General features: G+C 52.7%; 7 protein-coding genes across 7 annotated transcripts; 5 read left to right on the top strand and 2 right to left on the bottom strand.

Annotated features, from left to right (window-relative positions):
- Positions 1-987: 987 nt before the first annotated feature.
- Positions 988-4,790, bottom strand: J4E92_008726 (uncharacterized protein; the record flags this gene model as incomplete). The annotated part of the gene is made up of 4 exons (XM_051500077.1): positions 988-1,079; positions 1,134-1,463; positions 1,515-2,005; positions 2,053-4,790. 4 exons carry the CDS (start codon positions 4,788-4,790, stop codon positions 988-990), a joined length of 3,651 nt encoding a protein of 1,216 aa, XP_051349775.1.
- A 2,028-nt stretch (positions 4,791-6,818) lies between these two features.
- On the top strand, positions 6,819-8,915 carry J4E92_008725 (uncharacterized protein; the record flags this gene model as incomplete). Its single annotated transcript, XM_051500076.1, has 2 exons — positions 6,819-8,592; positions 8,641-8,915. 2 exons carry the CDS (start codon positions 6,819-6,821, stop codon positions 8,913-8,915), a joined length of 2,049 nt encoding a protein of 682 aa, XP_051349774.1.
- Positions 8,916-10,056: 1,141 nt separating this feature from the next.
- Positions 10,057-11,758, top strand: J4E92_008724 (uncharacterized protein; the record flags this gene model as incomplete). The annotated part of the gene is made up of 2 exons (XM_051500075.1): positions 10,057-10,270; positions 10,338-11,758. 2 exons carry the CDS (start codon positions 10,057-10,059, stop codon positions 11,756-11,758), a joined length of 1,635 nt encoding a protein of 544 aa, XP_051349773.1.
- Positions 11,759-12,057: 299 nt separating this feature from the next.
- Positions 12,058-12,613, bottom strand: J4E92_008723 (uncharacterized protein; the record flags this gene model as incomplete). The annotated part of the gene is made up of 2 exons (XM_051500074.1): positions 12,058-12,246; positions 12,362-12,613. The coding sequence occupies 2 exons, from the start codon at positions 12,611-12,613 to the stop codon at positions 12,058-12,060; spliced, it is 441 nt and encodes a 146-aa protein (XP_051349772.1).
- Positions 12,614-12,968: 355 nt separating this feature from the next.
- Positions 12,969-13,413, top strand: J4E92_008722 (uncharacterized protein; the record flags this gene model as incomplete). Its single annotated transcript, XM_051500073.1, has 3 exons — positions 12,969-12,971; positions 13,039-13,158; positions 13,213-13,413. The coding sequence occupies 3 exons, from the start codon at positions 12,969-12,971 to the stop codon at positions 13,411-13,413; spliced, it is 324 nt and encodes a 107-aa protein (XP_051349771.1).
- An 883-nt stretch (positions 13,414-14,296) lies between these two features.
- J4E92_008721 (uncharacterized protein) lies at positions 14,297-16,399 on the top strand (the record flags this gene model as incomplete). The annotated part of the gene is made up of 4 exons (XM_051500072.1): positions 14,297-14,345; positions 14,391-14,664; positions 14,712-15,728; positions 15,778-16,399. 4 exons carry the CDS (start codon positions 14,297-14,299, stop codon positions 16,397-16,399), a joined length of 1,962 nt encoding a protein of 653 aa, XP_051349770.1.
- A 517-nt stretch (positions 16,400-16,916) lies between these two features.
- J4E92_008720 (uncharacterized protein) lies at positions 16,917-18,209 on the top strand (the record flags this gene model as incomplete). Its single annotated transcript, XM_051500071.1, has 1 exon — positions 16,917-18,209. One exon carries the CDS (start codon positions 16,917-16,919, stop codon positions 18,207-18,209), a length of 1,293 nt encoding a protein of 430 aa, XP_051349769.1.
- Between the last annotated feature and the right edge of the window lie 1,048 nt (positions 18,210-19,257).

Below are 19,257 nucleotides of genomic sequence, written 5' to 3'. Positions count from 1 at the left end.
GGCTGCGGGAGAGTTGGGCTGGGCTGCAGGGCAGGGCTGGGTGACGGTCATGAATATGGCTATGCGCGTCAGGACGGCTTCTGAAGCTCCAATGCCGTCAGATATATATGCCACGCTCCACGTCGTCGAATATGCCCATCGAGCCCTCCTCCGCGGGCCCTCTAGTCTGAACACGGGGGGATCGGACAGCCCACCCCCCAAGCCTGACTAGCGACTCCACCATCTCTCAGATCTCCAGACGTTAGATCTGTGTATTCACGCTGCTCGACTCCACGCTGTCACCAGGCGCTCAGGGTTAAGCGGCTGCGGCGTGTCCACGCACCGTGATACAACTCACATGGCACTGCCAACACGACAACCTTCTGGAGCCAAGGCCCGGCGACGAGAATGCAGTGGCCACCCACCATTACACACCCACGTCCACATCTGCTCTTGTCAGGCCTCTTTTGGGACACAGACAGCACACCAGCTTCGCTAAGCGCATCTTCTGGGTGACGTGCTGAGCGCCGGCCCACGGTTGCACGGCTATTTCGTGGAGCAAATCAGACGCCTGTTCCCACCGCGCCTCCCCAGACTGTGGCTCGAACGCCGTTTTTGTCTCCCCTTGCCGTTCTGCCTGTGGACAACGGTGCTGGCACTCCACGACAGCACGCCACAGATCGCTCCAGCGAAACTCGAACCACCCTGCGGGGGCGCTGGGCGCACAGGGCGGATCTTGAGACTGCAAAACAGCACAGGAACACTGATGCGAGGTCATTCATCAAAGTGGTATTTCAGCATCGGTATGCCGTGTCTCGCGAGAGCTGACGACATGCCGTAAGAATGTATTACTAGTGCGAGGTGCCTACGTGACCCCGACGGCGAAGTGGAAATTCCACTATCTCATGAACGATGACAGAAATTGCCTGCTAAAACGAACACCCCAGGAATGCAGCAAATCATGTAGTACATATGCAGTCCGCTCCTACGCGACGCCTCATTGCGAAATCAATTATCATAGTACTGATCGTATCCCTGCTGCTGTTGCTGCGGTGGCCATCCGCCAGCCGATGTCGCCGCTGGTGTCTTGAGTCTTCGTTCTGTTGGTGCCCAACGTCAGTGACTGCATTATCGCGAGAAGTTGTGTTCCTTACCTGCTTCAAAGTCATGCCACCTGCGCATCGTGATCTTGCTGCTGTCGAACTCTCCCTCATACTCCAGTCCTGCCTTCTTCGTCTTCTCGCCCGCCGTCTTTCGAGTATCTCCCCAGCTGAAGTCGTCAAACTTCCAGAAGGCATACGTCGGAAGCACAAAATTCCAAACAGGCAGTGACAGCAGATAGACGAACATCCAGGCGACGTAAGACCATCGATGAGCCGTTACGATGATAAGAACCGCGGGTAAACCAAGAATGAGCGCTAGCAGGATGAGGGGTATGACAGGAGCTTCGGTGTGGAGGATGGCGGCTTTGATGGCGATAGCGACTGGACGTGGTCAGCAAAGCCAGAATTTCAAGATGGGGTACGGGGGCTTACTTAGGTAGAAGGTAAAGGCAATGGCGGCCGGGAGGACCAGGGTTCCGATCAACTCGATGAACACAACGAACTGCATGCTGAAGCAGAAGGTGCCACACAGATCTCGCACTAGCACAAGCTCCATCAGGTTGTGGACCGTACTATTAATCCATCGTCTGCGCTGTGACAGCAAGACTTTGAACTCGTCCGGTACAGTGGTTTTGCAAACGGCTTGCGGCACAAAAACCTGTTTCCGCTTGGGGAACGTCTTGAGCATAAGCGTCGACAGATAACGATCTTCACCTAGTAGTAGCAAATTCTTCTTGTGCAACGTATCGACCACGTTCTCCGAATAGTGCTCGACGACGTCAGGGTTAGCCAGGATCGGGACCCAGTAGTTCTGACCGCCCTTGGGAGCCTTGATGCGGTACATGCAGAAACAACCGGGCAAGCAAGTGACACCACCAAAGACCGACTCGAATGACTTTGCCAAGTGGTGGGAGATGAAGTATCTAGTACGATTAGTGGCGCGATTGTCAGACACAGCAAATGCACTTACTCAAACACCTGGATCATGGAGACCCAGGAATCCCGCTTATTGGCAATCTTTGTTTCGCCGCAGAGCCCCATGATATCTGGATCCTTTACCATGGCTGAGATCATGTGCGTCAAGCTGTCAGGGAAGACCTTTGTGTCGGCGTCCACCATGAGGACTATCTCATAGAAATCAGGCGATATGCCAGTAATCTTCCAGATACCGTTGAACATCTCAAACTCAAGCTCCGTCATACGCTCGTCGAACATGACCTTTTGCAGGAACGACATGAGGATGATCTGACTGTCTCGCTTTCCACGATTGCCAGGCTTGGACTTCTTGGCCTCATCAGGTGTACCACACTTTACCACTAGCATCACCGGAACACGTTGCTGCTTCTCGACGGGAATGCGCGTCGTCTCGCCATAGTCATAGAAACCCGAGTAGATCTTGGCCATGTTGTGTCGTTTCGAGCCACTGGCGACTGCGACGTACGAGTGCGCTTGAACCTCGTGGGGCAATACCGCGTGATCCCTCATCATACCAAGACAGACTTCGGGCGTTGTCAAGTCTTCACCGTGACCCTTGATCATACCGTCGCAAATGATGAGAATCAACTTGTGACTGTTGGGGTAGTCGGTGGTAGCAATGGAGTCGAGTGTAGTTCGCAGACCTTCGGGACCTTCAGAGTAGGCGGTGACAAGACAGATGGTATGAGCCAATGGGTATCCGAAAGGCTGCCACTCTGGAGGAGGCTGAGGCACGACTGCTTCGTGTGTGAAACCTGCGGGCCCGGAACCTTCGACGCTAGAGTAACGGTTGGTATCGGTGTTACCGGAAAGGAGTAGGCTAGATCGAGATTCCTGTGCCGTAAATACCGCATTGTGTTTTCCATCCATGGGCATAGTGCCCTGGCTGGCGTTGAGTTGCTTGTACATGCCACCGTTCGATCCGAGGACACGAGATGCTGTGCTCTGGCTAGTCATGGTTGTGGGCGGGGCACGGGTCTTTGCGTTCTTGTCAACCGAGTAGGGGCTGGTGAACCTCGAAGTTTGTGGCAAGAAGGTACTGCCACGCTTGTTGCTGCGGTCAGAGCCGGACGATGGATCCATGAGCTTTGGCGGTGGGCGGTAGATGTCATCACTCCATTCCTCGATCTGCTGCTTTCGCTGCTTGGAATCGGCGGGGCCAATAGATGTCTTGGTAGCAGCAAACTTCTTGCTGATGAACCATTGGAAGATCAAAGCGAGGACGAACTTGGCCATGACGACAGCCAGAATGAAGACGAGCGAGACGTAAAGGACAACCTTGGAGGCAATGCAGCCGATGCTCTCCGTGTCGATGGAGCCAACTTTGATAGTCTCGGTGAAGCAACGAGCTACCTGCTTCTCATAGCTGGACGAGTACGCACGGGTGACGTCCACACCGCGAACAGCGGGGTTCTGGCGGATCTCATCGAATAGAGGTGGAATGTTGACCTGGGTTCGGTTGAACCAGTCGAGCAAGTTTAGGTCAAGTACATCACCACCCCAGACCATCAGATTCCTGGAACTGTTGCGAATGTCTTCCCAGGTGTAGTAAACATCACCAGCATTGTGGAGGCTGTAGAAGCCCCTACGAGCTTTGTCCGAGGTGTGGCAGAGGTAACCGTTGTACTCCAAGAAGGTGGTGTTGGGCTTGGTCGATCCATCTTGGTTGAACAGTCGGCACGGGAAATACCAGCCTAGGTCTCCGTTGCCGGTTGTGGGGATTCCAGAGTTCTCCTTTTCAGTGATGAGACCCTTGCAGGCTCCGTTGACGTTTTGGAACAAGAAGCTGGCATCCTGACCGCCGTGTTTCTCAGGAAGATCGAACAGGACGTTTGCGTCTTCGGGGACGCCGCGGGCTCGGGGGTGCTTGGACTGGGCGAGATCATAGGCTTTGCCGTGAATGATGAGGTATCCACCGCCGACTTCGTTCGTCCTGAGACGAGCGTTGCCGCCAGAGGGGCAGACGGTTTCCGTAAAACCGAATGTAAGGTATCCAACGAACGTGCAGATGAGCATGATGATGCTGACGAGTCCGACCTTCTCTCTCCAGGCTCGCTGCTGCGCCTTCTGCGGCTTTCCAAAGCACTTCAGGATAGCGTTCGGGCACCAGAAGGTGACGATGGCGCAGTAGACGTTCCACAGACTAGGTGGGCGTAGCTTGTCCTGCTCCTTCTGGCGCTGCTTCTCGCGCGCCTTCATTGTCTCGCTCCGTGTCAACTTGCGTTGTATCCGCGGCTCTCCGTCGTCCATGGGAGCCTGCTTGTCATTGTAGCCTCCGCCTGAGGCATTTCGCAGGTGTGGGGGCTTGACATCGGTACTGTCTGAGCTGACCGTTTCAGCTTCCAGATGGTCTTCGAGGATAGGGTCGTTGCCGGTCGTCGAGGGGTGGACGTCCATGCGCTGGGCGTGTTTGCGGTAGTGATAGTTCGGGTGGCTTGGGTCGTTTCGCTGGCGCTCGGGGCGGATGAGGCTGCGCTTCCTTCCCAGTTCAGGCCCAGTGGAATTGGTTTGGCCTCGCATTATAGGATCGCGCTCCATGGGCACGGGGGTGCCGGGTGAAGGAAGCGCGCGGGCATAGGATTGGGTGCCGCTCTTGCTGTTGGAGCGGTCGTGCGATCGCGTGTTCTCCAGGTCGGACGTCCTTCTCCTGCGATGGTGCGAGTCGCGGTGTGCATGGCGCCGCTCGCCCCGTCGTGGCGGCGACGACTCTTCGGGTCGCTGCGGTAGCGACATTTGCGTGAGGATGCGAGCTCAGCTGTTGTTACACAGTGGGGCTGCAGCGCGGAACCCTTTTCGGCCCGGGAAGAATACGTATGGCGGCTCTATGAGGTTGCTGATCGCATGAATGGGACGATGCGTGTCTGGGGTGATCGAGGTCGTGGAAAGGCGGTGGGTCGTAATTTCCGTTTTCAACGAGTGATGGCTGGCTACGGCAGGAGCGAGTGCGGTGCCGGAATAACCAGTGTGTGCAGTGTATGTATTGTAGTGAAAGACGGTCCTAACGAGCGACGAGGAAAACCGACGAGACCCCGGGCGATACAATAGGTGTTGCTAGAGCGATGGCTGATGGGGGCGAAGTTGGCCAGGGGGGTGCTATTTTGGGGCTTTCGTTCCGCCACTAGCACAAGGCCATCGCTAGAGCATACATAAACACGGGAACATCTTCTGACTTCGTGATGATCAGAGACTCCGGCTGTCGAGGCATGCATTTTCCAGTGTCCTCCTCGGCGATACTGCAGTAGTACTACGTGATCTCTCTATCCTCATGCCTCTCCCCACAGATGTCGCTGTCACACCACAGAGCCCTCAGGCTGTACCTAGGGACGCTGCTACATGAGCGGACCCCTGCATGCACCAAATCCTGCAGCCCAGTGAGCCAAACGGTTACCCTGGATCGACGTACTATCAATTTCCCTATCACTAACCTCACCTCTCCTTTTCAACATCCCCAAACATTAACCCAAAACGCGCCCTTTTTCGCAACGTACCCGGCGGTCTTCATGTAAGGGATGTTCAGCTTCTCAGCCCACCGGTCCATTATTTCTATTGACGCCGAGGGCGGTCGCCACTACCACTACCGCATGTCAACACCGCGCGCGTGCAATGCACAGGTTGCCTGAAATAAAAAGGACTGTGCCCCATCCTTCTCCTCATGTACGAGTGGACCTGCGCTGAGCTTTGGCGGTGCATTTCCACTTGACGCCTTGTGCTTTGCGTCGAGCTGAATGACTGAACGCGTGGAGTCAGGGTCTATTCACATAGGCGCAGCTCCACACTCTTCCATGTCTCCATCCTGAGCCCTGCAGGGCGGCAGCTCCACCCGCGCGGATTGCCATGGACGGCTCATTACCTAGCTAGCATTTGTCACATGTATAGGAATCGATAGTCGCTGGCGGAGCTTCGGAGGCAGCGGTGGCTTGAATAAGTAGTCTCTAGGTACTGTCAAGCCTCAACATGTCTGCCCGACCACCTGAACAAACTCTGCCGTTCACGTTTGGAGAGTGACCAGATGGTTGATGACGCCACCTTCCTAATACTCACTGCGTACGTGTCTCAAACAGCGCCCAGCCCTGGGGCCAGTAGTCAAATATCGACGCATGCCCATGTACATGCAGAAGCTCCTCCACATTTGCCAATAATCCCCCGTGAGCCGCCATCGATTACTCGCGCCCCTTTCGGTTCTTGCCGAATAGATCGATAGTGCTCGTGTTTCAACTGTAGTCACACACCCTTTCGCTTCCTCAGCGAGCCGGCCTCTGCCGCCCAGTCCACTATTCGCCATACTATACGAGGGTCTGCCTGCATCGGGTGGGGTTTCAAAAAGCGTCAACCTCCCACTTGCCTTGCCTGCTACGTAGAACTGTTGGCGCGAAAGTTGCAGGTTGAAAGTTGAGCCAGAAGACTACCTGTTCGCGTTCTGTTCAGGGTCCAAGTGCCGAAGCTGCGAACCCTCCACTCCGCTTCCTGTAAGTCTAATCCTTTTCTGTACCGTAGATCATCATCCCAGGGTGCGCATCCTGAGGCCGAGGTTGGCGAACAGTATCCCAGCCCGTCGTCACACCGCAATTCAAGTACTAACAGTGAATTGTGCGAGTAGGGAGGATCCACACGGCAGACGGTCTCTTATCGCATGCGCGGATTTCTTTGTCGCTAGGACTGCACCACCATCTTAGAGCCCCGCCGTTCCAGCGAGTCAGGACTTAGGCGGACATAAGACTGCAACCAGAGGTCTAACGAAGGGGGATTCGCCTTTTTCTAGCCATGTCCCAGGTCGCTTCGACACCACCATCCAGGGCATTGCCACCCATTCCAGCCGACCAAGAAGCCTACAGCGCGCATCCTCCCGCCTCGAACGGCTCAAGTGGTTTCCAGCAGCGCAAACCCCCCGCCGCGCGCCACTCCTCAACGCCCTCTTTCAGCATCACCGAGCACCACGACACAGCAGGCGGACGCGACTCGAGACAGTCCGGCTCTTCTTTCAACCAAAGCTCCGACGGCCACTCGAGAACACCCTCGCGAGAAACTCCAGACATTGAGCACAGATTCTCGGGGAGCGCGATTCCACCCGCACAGGACATTCCCTTTAAGCGACTGCATATTAGCGACGGCTCGTACGGGAGTCGGTTCTCGCACGTTGCAGAGATGGACGTCGCAAATGCACACGACGAGGCGGACCATATATACACTCCCCAAGAGCAATACCGGCCCGTATCCTACCCGAGCCAACCAACCCCGCCGGCTGCAACATATCCTCCCCGCGAAACCGCACAATCGCCGAATGGCGGCTCCCAGCACTCGTCGAATAATAGCGGGCGCAACAGCTATTTCAACAGCCATGCGCAGGAGGGCGAGCTGCAAGTCCCGCGCAGCACGGTTCCAAGACCCAACTCTGCATACACACTCGGCTCAGAGCTGAACATGCGAGGTCGCACAGAATCCCCGCGCCTCTCTGTGGTTGGAACCCCATCACCTAGCGGATCACCAAACCCTTACGCCCGCCCCGTATCAACGAGCCGCCGCTCCCCCGACTTTAGGCCGGAGTCGTCTTACATCGATCTGACCAACCTCCCGTACAACCAGCAAATCGCTCCTGCGACAAACTTTGGCAATGCAGGTCTACGGGGCGTTGTGGGCCAGAATGCCTCCCTGCTCGACGAGAAGAAGACGCTGGAAATGTACAGGGCAAACGTCAAGAAGACACAGGATACTGCCGTGCAATACGAGTTTGCGCTGTTCATGATACAAGTGGCCCGCGAGGTTCTGGCGACAGAGAATAGCGGTGTCGATCACGGCATGAACCCCACAGAGTTGCTGAAGGAAGCACGACAGATTCTCCAAAGGTTAGCCGACCGCAGCTATCCTTTCGCGCAGTACTACCTCGCCGATGGGTACGCGTCCGGTCTATTCAACAAGGACAAGCCGGACCACGATCGTGCATTTCCCCTCTTTGTAGCTGCTAGCAAACACGGCCATGCTGAATCAGGGTTCCGTGCCGCACTTTGCTACGAGTTTGGCTGGGGCTGCCGTAAGGACTACGCTAAGGCGGTTCAGTTTTACCGTGCTGCTGCGTCCAAGAATCATCCTGGAGCTGCGACACGACTCGGAAAGGCTTGTTTGACAGGCGATATGGGTCTCCAGAACAAGTACAGAGAGGGATTGAAGTGGCTGAAGCGAGCCACCGAGTCGGCCGACTTCCAGTACAACATTGCGCCGTATGAGCTTGGTCTGCTGCACGAGACGGGCTTCGGAGACGACATTTTCAAGGACGAAGTGTACGCGGTGCAGCTGTTTACCCAGTCTGCCGAACTGGGTCACCCATTGGCCGCTTTGAAGCTGGGAGAAGCCTACGAACATGGCCTATTGCGCTGCCCTAAGGATGCTGCGCTTTCCGTTCACTACTACAACTGCGCTGCTCAGGCCGATATCCCAGAGGCCATGATGAACCTCTGCGCCTGGTACATGGTCGGTGCCGAACCTGTTCTGGAAAAAGATGAGAATGAGGCGTACGAATGGGCCAAGAAAGCTGCAGAGCATGGTAAGTTTGTCGATAACAGTGCGAAGTACAGTCCACTAATTCCATCAGGTCTTCCAAAAGCTGAGTATGCCTGTGGATACTTTACAGAAATGGGCATTGGCTGCCGGAGAGATCCTCTAGAAGCAAACGTCTGGTACGTCAAAGCTGCAGATTCCGGCGACGAGCGGGCAAAGCAGCGCCTCGCCATCATCCAAGCTGCGGCATCCGGGCAGTCGCACGTGCCAGCAAGCAACAACGCCACCGAGAAGGGAAAGCTCAAGAAAGAGAAGGGCAGTAAAGAGAAGGATGGTAAAGAGAAGGACGAGAACTGTGTGGTAATGTAGAATTGGGCGTGTTGTGCTGGCCCTCTGCGATTTCTTTTATACCCTATTCGCGTCTGTTTTTTTTTTGCTTCCCGCATGTGCTCACGTTGGTCATTCCATTCCACGTAAGCGTTGCGATAATCTTTCTAATATGGGGATGTGCATATACGGCGTTTGTGGTGCATTGTCCTTTGCATACCGCCGCTTGGGACTGAGCGTCGAGGTCTTGTCAGCATACCTGGTGGAGGTCGACACTATTGCATCGTCTCGTCATGTCATAACATGTCTGATGGAGTTACATCTCGTAAAAGCTGAGGTGGATAAAGTGGGTAATTGCATGATGCATCGTAATGACTTTCTATAGCTCAGAGCTTGACTCAACTCAATCATAGACACAGACGACTACAAGCAGGTCGTTTCTGTTCAAAGACTTTATGTTCAGTATTTTTGCGCTGTATTTATTGCTATTGCAAGTTCATAGCCCTCGTTTCGACTAAAGATGAATATTCCCTGGATACGATATTAGCTGGCACAGACTGCAGCCAACGGCAGCTGATTCCAGCATCAGATGTCAGTCCATCACGGGTTTCGACGGCTTTGTTGCTCCGAACGCGTCTCGTGACAGCGCGGTTGCCATAAAAGCGCCGATTGGCCAATGTCTTGCAGCATCTTACGTAGCTTTACCTCACAACTATCCGTTCTTGTCCGGCCCTTGCGGTACTCTAGATATGCGGATTCCATGGTACGCGTTCGTAATAGACACGTATCGACTCAATTATGTGGGAATGCACATCGCAGTGAATGTACATGCGAAGGGCGCGTGGCTCGTGCTATACAGGTGTCTGCATGGCCTTGGCGGATGTTCCTGGTGGACTCGCTTGCTGCGCTTCCCCAGACCGTGGCTAGCCGCTACCCGAATGGGTAGGCATGATGCACGTTGGCGGCTGAGGGATCCACCTGCACGCCTTAGACTGACTACATATGTAGGGCGTGCGATAACCGATAGCTGATAGCTGATGCTGATCAAGTGAGGTTTAAAGGCTTGAACTCATCCACAGACTTGTCATTACTTTCTACCTTGCATCGAATGTTGGAATAGGGAAACAAAGAAGAATCTCGGGACAAAGTGCAAAGAAGTATTGAGATTGAACCGTATACCACAATGTCACCACCTTCAGCAGTCGAAGTCTCCGCGGTTTCGGATACGTCTGGAGTTACTATCCCAAACCCGTTGAGCGCGCCGGTTCTGAGCAACGAGATTCTTGGAAGAAGAAAGAAGACGACTGCGGCTCAATGGGGTGTGGCAGCGCCATCTGACACGGCAAACTTCAGACTCAAGTCTCACGATCATAAGGCCAAAGCCAAGCGATGGAGTCGTAAGTTCATACGGTTTTCAATCAGCATTTTCTCGACGTGGACTACATGGCTGACCTATACAAATAGATATCATGACCAAGGAAGCCACGATCCGGAAAGGCAACTCTCTCAAAGAAGCAGCAAAATATCTTGGTACACCCGGCATAATATCTCTCGGCGGCGGTTTACCATCTAGCGAGTACTTTCCCTTTGAAGAATTGTCAATCAAGGTCCCCACGATTGGTCACTTCTCGGAAGCTGAGACTAGGGAGTCTGGTGTGACTATCACCGCGGGCAAACATGACCTCGCGGAGAACAAGTCTAACTTCGACATTGCTACTGCATTCAACTATGGCCAGGGATCTGGTTCAGCACAACTACTCCGCTTCATGACCGAGCACACTGAACTGATCCATGATCCGCCATACGAGGACTGGAAGTGCACCATGACCATTGGAAGCACATCCGCGACCGATATGTGCCTTCGTATGTTCACCCGACCCGGCGACATGATCCTATCCGAAGAATACACCTTCTCTGCCTTTGTAGAGACCGCCCGACCAATGGGCGTGCGCGTCTGCGGCGTCCCCATCGACAACGAAGGTCTCCTACCTGACGAGATGGACTCTCTTCTCACAAATTGGGACCAAACAGCTCGCGGCGCACGAAAACCCCATATCCTCTATACCGTCCCAACAGGTCAGAATCCGACAGGAGCAACGCAGAGCGCAGAGCGCCGGCACGCACTCTACAAAGTCTGCCAAAAGCACGACATCCACATCCTAGAAGACGAACCCTACTACTTCCTCCAAATGCAACCCTATACCGGCGCGAACGCGCCGTCCGTCCCGCCACCAGCATCCCACGCCGACTTCATCAAATCTCTCGTGCCCAGCTACCTGTCCATCGACACAGACGGGCGGGTAATCCGCTTCGATTCCTTCTCCAAAGTAATAGCGCCCGGATCGCGAATCGGCTGGATCACCGCGCCCGCCGAAGTCGTAGAACGGTATTCCAAACACGCAGATGTGTCGACTCAGAACCCCGCTGGCATGTCGCAACTCATCTTGTTCAAACTACTAGATGAACACTGGGGCCACGCAGGCTATCTCGACTGGCTCATCCACATGCGCATGCAATACACACACCGCCGCGATATCATTCTTTCAGCATGCACAAAATACCTCCCTACTGAAGTCATGAGCTGGAAACCTCCTATGGCGGGTATGTTCCACTGGATGCAGGTCGACTTTCGGAAACATCCTAGTTACCCTGAGAAGAGCATTGAGAGTATTGAAGAGGGTATCTTTATGCGCGTTATTGAACATGGGGCGCTGGTCATGAGGGGTAGTTGGTTCTATGCGGATGCGGAGGAAGAGCACGATACGCTGTTCTTTAGGGCGACGTATGCGGCGGCGCCGGGGGAGAAGATCGAGGAGGGGATTAGGAGGTTGGGGGAGGCGGTTAGGGAGGAATTTGGGCTGGGGGATTATGCTAAGGATAAATGAGAGGTGGAGTGGGTGGTGAACTAGATTGAGTGTTGGAATGATAGCTTGTGGTCTTGCTCTTGTATTGATGGGGCAGTCGTTTTGTGATATAGCGGGACATTCCTTGCTGAATATATCCTACCACCAAATGCAGGGCTATCCATGCCTCATCTGGTCCCTCTTATTCTTACACATGTCCAATTCCTAGACCTCTCTTTTGTAGTATTGTCAACCCATCGCACAGATGTCACTCCGCCTGGTATCCTCCTCTGTCGTATTCCTTTCCCCTGGTTTGTTCTTCGACGCCGCAAATCTCCCGCTCAGTTGATGAAGTTGACGCAAAAGAAGTGCAGCAATAAACTGCCAAAGACGAAATCCGCAAACGCCCGCTCATGCGAGATATTCTCAAAGTGCACCTTGTTCTCCGAGTTTGTCTGGATGCGCAGCGAGGCTGTGAGGACGAATTGGCCGACGGTTGCGCTGAAGCCGGAGAGGAAGGCGTTGAAAGGCTGTGTTTCCATGTACGTTAGCGAGCAATTCGTATATCATTTCTTCCAATCTCATCGTACTCAGGATCTAGGAACTGTGGAAATTGGACATGTGATGGGAGAATTGAGGACGTACAAAGTTTCCAACCAAGACCACGTAGAGGAATTGCAGAGCACCGACGATGACGAGGAAAGCGAGGAAGGTATCGAGCAGCTTGGTTCGCTGGGGTGTCTTGTCGACGTATTTGTTCCATATTCCCTGCGCAATGGCGGCGGCGTCTGTGTTGTTTGCTTTGCTAGAGCGAGCAGGTGCTGATGGGGTAGCTGTTGTAGTTGTGGTTGTAGCTGGGGCGCCGGTTGGGGCGGTGGTGCGCTGTTTTGGTGCCATTTTCGTGACGTCTCGAGAATGTGTGTCGAGACTTTCGGTGTTGGAAGTGGAATTGGGAGATGACGTGCAGTGGTGATGCTGCTGCTGCTGGTGGATAGCTTGAGGCCAGATGTTCGTAGATGGTCCGAGCTCTGGGGTACGACGACCGACCGCGTCGGCGGTTCGGTGTCCTTCGGGTGTCCGTTTGGATCCCCGCAAATCATGGCATGGACTTGGTCCAGCCTTCCTTCTCTCTCAGCATTCTACGAGAAACTTCTACATCCTCAGTTCTTTCTTCCAGACCTCACGTATTCACGCGACTGCTCGAAATTCATTTCACGAATCACACGATAAAATAACAGAACACGACGCGACAATGGTACGTGATCACCAATTGCTGTCACGCGCGAGTCATGGTGTGCAATGGATGCTAATTGGAGGTTCAGGGCTCTCTCGGAAACATCGCTCTCATTCTGGGTGCTCTCACTGCTGGTGGCGGTATCACCGGCTATGTGAGGACCGGATCTATCCCGTCGGTCGTCGCTGGATGCACTGTCGGACTTCTGGTATGACCTCACATCACATGCATCACCACCTTGCGCGCATCTAACAAACAATAGTACATGCTCGGTGGTTACCGTGTCAACAGCCGCGCAGCGTACGGTGTTGAGTTGGCTCTTCTTGCTTCCGTTATCCTCGCTGGCAGCTCTATTCCTCGAGCAATGAAGTCTGGCAAGCCGCTGCCTATCGGTTTGAGCATTCTCGCGACCTTTGGCCTGTGGACTTTTGGAAACGCGTACATGAACAAGGCTCGTGTATAAGCACTACCAGAAAGATGATACGAAATGCAGGCAGCGCGTCGTGCGATGAAAATTGTACCATAACTTACGATGTTGAAATACGAAGCTTGACTGGATGAGAAAACGGATCCTACTGCGCAAATACTCCCTCTCGAGTTACTAATCGACGTGTCGATCCACAAGCTAGATACTAAGTCAGGGTAGCTGATTATCTCGACGTCTAGATATCTCAACGTTCTGACAGGCTCCCCACACGTTTGAGTTCGCTAATGATCCCGGGCTATTTGGAAGAATGCAACACCATCCACACAATACCGACGAGGCAACAATAGAAGCTCCCCACCAATCTATATCCCGGCTCTGCGTCGCGTGCCAACTGCCGTCGCTTGTCCAGGGTCTTGCAAGTCTTAGCGTCATTCAGTAACACTGCATGGGCGAGTACTGGATATCGCGAGTATTGTTCCGGGTCACAATGCGGTTCCAGCTCATCAAAATTGATATAACCAAGTTTCATTGACCAATCGTTCCATGTCAACACCTGACTCTGACTATCAACCTGCCATTTTCATCACTGTACTCAGGCTGAAACTTACCCGCGATGCAGAAACTACAAATCGATCGTCCTGGTGTACGCAGTTCGTCACATATCGTAAATCCGAGTACATTGATTGGTGGTTCGATATGACCTCCCAAAGCCTTTCTCCAACATTTTCATCTAAGACATACCAGAGGAATGAAAGCAAATTACAGATTGACGAGATCGAATCATGTCCCCGCATGGCTCGTGGCTCGCTCTGTGGCCACGATAAATGTTGGAGTTGGCCGCATAAAGAGTTGGGAAAGGCCTACTGGGTGACAGTCAAGGAGGTATAGCTACGCCCATCTATCCACAGATCCCGCCACTATGCGCTACACCCAGCTTATTGGCAGTGCTGCGGCACTTGCTGGTTATGGTGAGTTCAATGTCCGCCTTAGCCGTTGATACTGACAGAACGAAGCTTTTGCTCAAGAAGGTGAGGCACAGTCTACTGTTGTCTACGATGCAGAAACGAAGATCAGTTACTCGTCGTACACGGAGCCTGAAACAGGGATGACGTTTGGTGTTGCTCTTCCGAAGAACGTTACAGACCCGTATGATGCCATCGTCAGGATCACGGCGCCAATTGCCAATCAATGGGTCGGCTTCTCATGGGGTGGCAATATGGTCTGGAATCCATTGAGCGTTGCTTGGCCTAACGGTCAATCCGGGACGATATCTGCTCGCTTCGCTTTGTATGATGCATACCCAGTTTGACGATGACGATTCTAACATCCCACAGTGGTATTGCTTTACCGCTTGGATACGATGGCGCCGAGCACAGCTACCTCAAAGGCACAAAGACAAACGCTACACATTGGACTGTCAATGCACTGTGCAAAGGCTGCACTGGATGGCAAAACAACGAAGATGAAAGATACGCATTGAATGGCACCGGTACAACACAATTTGCCTGGGCCTACGGCGTCTCTTCGGTCGAGGACCCTGCCAGAAATGATTCTGCATTCAACGTCCATGCGGCCTGGGGAAAATGGATCCACAATCTGGACGCTGCACGCATCGAGAATTTTGATTCCTTGGTCAATGCTAATCTGCTGACGGCGCCCATAGCCAGTCCTTCCGCTGACCCGACCACCGTCGTGACAAGCGTTGTAGCGTCTCCGACATCAAAGCCAGCAGCGCCTGCTGCCATTCCAGCCTCGTGCTCCGGTGCCGGTAATCCCACATTCCAGGGAAGTCTTGCTTCTGGATGGAAGGCCACAAAGGTCGCCGGAGGCTTGACTGCCCCTCGTAGCATTCAATTCGATGGGGCAGGTAACATGTTGGTAGTCCAGTCTGGAAAAGGTATCTCGTACCATAAAATGGGTACGGATGGCTGTGTTGCCTCTACAAAGATGCTGGTTTCGCAGAACAACCTGAACCACGGCATTGCAATGAGTCCTGACGGAAAGACACTGTATGCCAGTTCTATGACTCAAGCTTATTCCTGGCCATACGACGCTGCTGCCGGGACACTGGGTACTCGAACAACCATCATCACTGGCATGTACAACGGTGGCTCCCATTTGACCCGCACTCTTGCTCTCGCACCACAGAACCCAAATCTGCTGGTTGTCTCCCATGGCTCCAATGCCAACATTGACGCTGCTACGTCGGATCCCAAGACTGCGCGTGCCATCATCAAGGTCTTCGATCTGTCAAAGATCCCAAGCGGAGGCTATAACTACGTCTCTGGCGGATACAACGCTGGCTACGGTCAGCGTAACGACGTGGGAATTTGTTTCGACAAGAACAACATGTAAGCCTCACTTGTATGAGCGCGCGTGATGATACTAACAATGCTACAGGCTCTGGGGCGTAGAGAACAGCGGCGACGACTTCAAGCGTAACGGCAAAGATATCCACTTCAACAACCCTGGCGAGAAGATCCATTACATGGGAGACGTGACCAAGCCCAACAACAACTGGTACGGCTACCCGTCCTGCTTTACCGTCTGGCAGCCCAGCGACTTCACCGACAAGGCCTTCAAAGTAGGCGATTGGTTTGTCCAACAGCCCAGCACCAACATGAACGACGATACCTGCGTCCAGACAGCCACAGCTCCCAAGCTTACGCTATTCCCTCACTCCGCACCCATCGACTGCAAATTCGACGCCGACAGCACAACCATGTATGTGACCTACCACGGTAGTTGGAACCGCACACCCGTCACCGGATTCAAGCTCGTCGCTGTGAAGTTCAAGATCGGTGCAGACGGCAACTACACCCCGGTTGAGCCTCTTACTAGTACCACAGCGGCTCAGGACATCTTCTACAACCCGGCTGTGGAGAAGTGCCAAGGTAATGGACCGAGTTTCAGCTCTGGGTGCTTTAGGCCTGCGGGCTTGGCGTGGGACTCGCAGGGGAGATTGTTCATGACGAGTGATACATCGAGCAATGGGGAGGTTTGGGTGCTGGGTAAGTCGTAGAGGATGGGGTAGTACTCCCAAAGCGTCATGCTAGAGAGCTAGGGAGTCGATGAGGAGCAGACGATATGTATATACAGTTGGTGCAGTTACACAGTCGTTTCTAGGTCGCCATTTTTAGGCAATGGGAGGTACCGGTTTACTCGCTCCTTGTGACCAAGGTGCAAAGTTCTAGATTTGCTTTAATCCCATCGTCCTTGAACACGTCGTCAGCGTTCCACTAACTTGAAATACGCGAACCATAGGTATACATCGACTCACCCAAAGTATCAATCGCAAGCGGACGCATTGGAGTAACTACCAGCTCGTTGTTTTGGGTGTCGCGCAACCATGGTTCACGCGCCTTGCACGTGGCATGAATCCACGTTGGGAAAGGGCATCATATAAAGCACAGCAATATTCAACTTCTTTACCTGCATCTACAGTCCTCAGCTCGACTCACTGAACTCGACAACTGTTGTACACCACCGCTACCCGTAAGACACTCGCAGCTTCCGACACCCGCACACAGCCTCCAGCCATGTCCGATACGAACAATCACGCGCCATGTTACTTCATGGAGCTTCCGACTGAGTTGCGCCTCAAGATTTACCGCTACGTTCTTCCTGAGGTCGTTGAACCCAACTATCAATCCCAAGTTCATGCCGCTTCTATTCTACGAGTTAATCATAAGGTCAATCAAGAGGCTTCTTCTGTGTTGTATGGAGAGACTCAATTTCATGCGTACGTATCGCAAGACACCATCCAGCTACAAAATAAGTTATGGTGGCGGCGTACGGAGTCCAGAAGCCTCTCTATGATACTTTCGCCGTCAGCCAGATCCATCCGCCATCTTACCGTCCACGTCAATCTTCGGAGATGGTCCGATGCTCATTCTGATCTGCATGGAAGGGGCATCAGTGGTGACGAATACGAAGCCTATAAGGCGAGGGATAGCGTGCGGAAATTTATCGACTTCTTTACATCAGGAAATACTTCGCTGAAGTGGCTGGAAGTTAGGCCCACTCTGGTAAACTACTGCAGATGGTCTGAGGAAGACATTATCGCAGCGGTCTTTGTGGTTATAGGACCTTTCGAAGCGCTGAGCAACATCAAAACAGCAACATTGGTGGCCCTAAATTACACAAGTTGCGGTAGACTTGGTACCGAGCGTCACTCAGCCATCGCTAGCCTCCATACCAATCAGCTTTACGGTCGACTTCGAGAGGAGTGGCTCTCTTCCATCACAGAGTCCAAGCCAGCCCCGGGACCCACGGACAACGAGCAGGGAAAGCTTGCGTACGGCGTTATCGAAGAAGTTCTTCGACTGATATTTAGGGCAATGCCATATGCGGTGCGAGGTACTTACAGTTCGATCCATCGCCGCTTGGATGGCCTCGAGCTCCCGTTTCACTCCGCCCGCGTTGCCTACGAAAACGGCGATGTCGAGACTTTGGTAGCAATCAGAGAAGCCATCAGGGTGGAATGGGTCAAATTACAACCCCGGCTATCGCGCGAAGCATCTGCCATCTCGCAGTCAATCTACGACGTGTTCAAGACTAGGGATATCGCAGAACTGCCCGAGTCAAATCCACGCGTCGTGCCATCAGAGACTAAGAGGTCAAGTCCCGTTTCTACGATGGATGAGCTAATGGACTGGGACTGGTCGGCAGTTAAATGCGGGGTCCCCAAGCACGGTGAACCTGGCGTTACCATTAAGGAGGATAGTTGGAGAATCTACATCTACAAGGGCGATAAAATGTGGACGCGTCTGAAGACACCGCAGGCGGTACGCGAAGCAAAGGGACGAGGCAGAGGCGATGGCATACTTTGAAGGCACTTCAGATTGTGTGCGTTGGTAGCAACGAGGCATTACCGTGCATGTGAGCAGCTCGCTTATGATTGGCGGTTATGACACGCGACGCAATACCACTTGTAGAATCATCTCGCATCAGATGAGAGATGAACAATTGGGAAAGGAGTTGACGAGAAGCGAGAGAAAGAGAGGACACCGGACAGATACAGAGAGGTTTGCATGCTTAGTTACCATCGTATACATCAGGGGAAGAGTGGCGTTGTGGAGATTGCGGTATCTTTAGGTGGAGTGTTCACTGAGTAGAGTGACAAGCAAACAGGAGCAATGACAGCATAGCAGCAAGTCATATGCGGGACGAAATCTCGTTTGTGGGGCACGAGATCCTGTTGTTGGACGACTTGCCGCTCCAAAGCGGTCTAACAGTGTAGCTGAGACAAGCCATGATAATTCCAGCCGCAATGTGGCACACGCCCAATTACAGGGTACAAAGTAAGTGCGGCTATTAAACTTTAGTACCGCGTATTTAAGCTTAAAAAGCTATTAGAGGCATCTTAGAGGTAGTTAAAATTCTTCTAATAGCATTTAGCAGGTGCAATTATTTGTATTTTAATTAATTTTGTATAAGTAAACTATAACTTAATAAATTTAGAGTACGTAGCTTAGCACAGATTCGCACTTATAGTATAGCTGCCTTTGCTACTATACTAAAAACACCTATTAAATTATAGGTTAAACAACCTAAATTAGTTACCTAGTAACTTAGTATAGTACCTACAGCATTAGTTTATTAGAAACTACTAGCTATTACTATCTACTAGTCTACCTAGAATAAAAAGCCTATACACGTCTTTACTTACCTTAATAACTCTCTAACTTATAAAGAACGCCTTTTTCTTTAAATTATAAGCCTTAAGCTAAAGGTAGGCTATTATTATATTATGCTAGCTATTTAGTAGTCTAGTAAGATTACGCGCTAGTGTTAGATAGTAAGTAGCTATGCGTAGATAGTCTATTACTAAGCTACCTATTACTAAATTAAAAGTTATAAGTTATATACCTAGATTAG

This window comes from Alternaria infectoria (assembly GCF_024043175.1).
Source record: "Alternaria infectoria strain BMP 0036 chromosome Unknown scaffold_18, whole genome shotgun sequence".
Lineage (NCBI taxonomy): Eukaryota > Fungi > Ascomycota > Dothideomycetes > Pleosporales > Pleosporaceae > Alternaria > Alternaria infectoria.
This window is presented reverse-complemented; position numbering and strand designations above follow the sequence as displayed.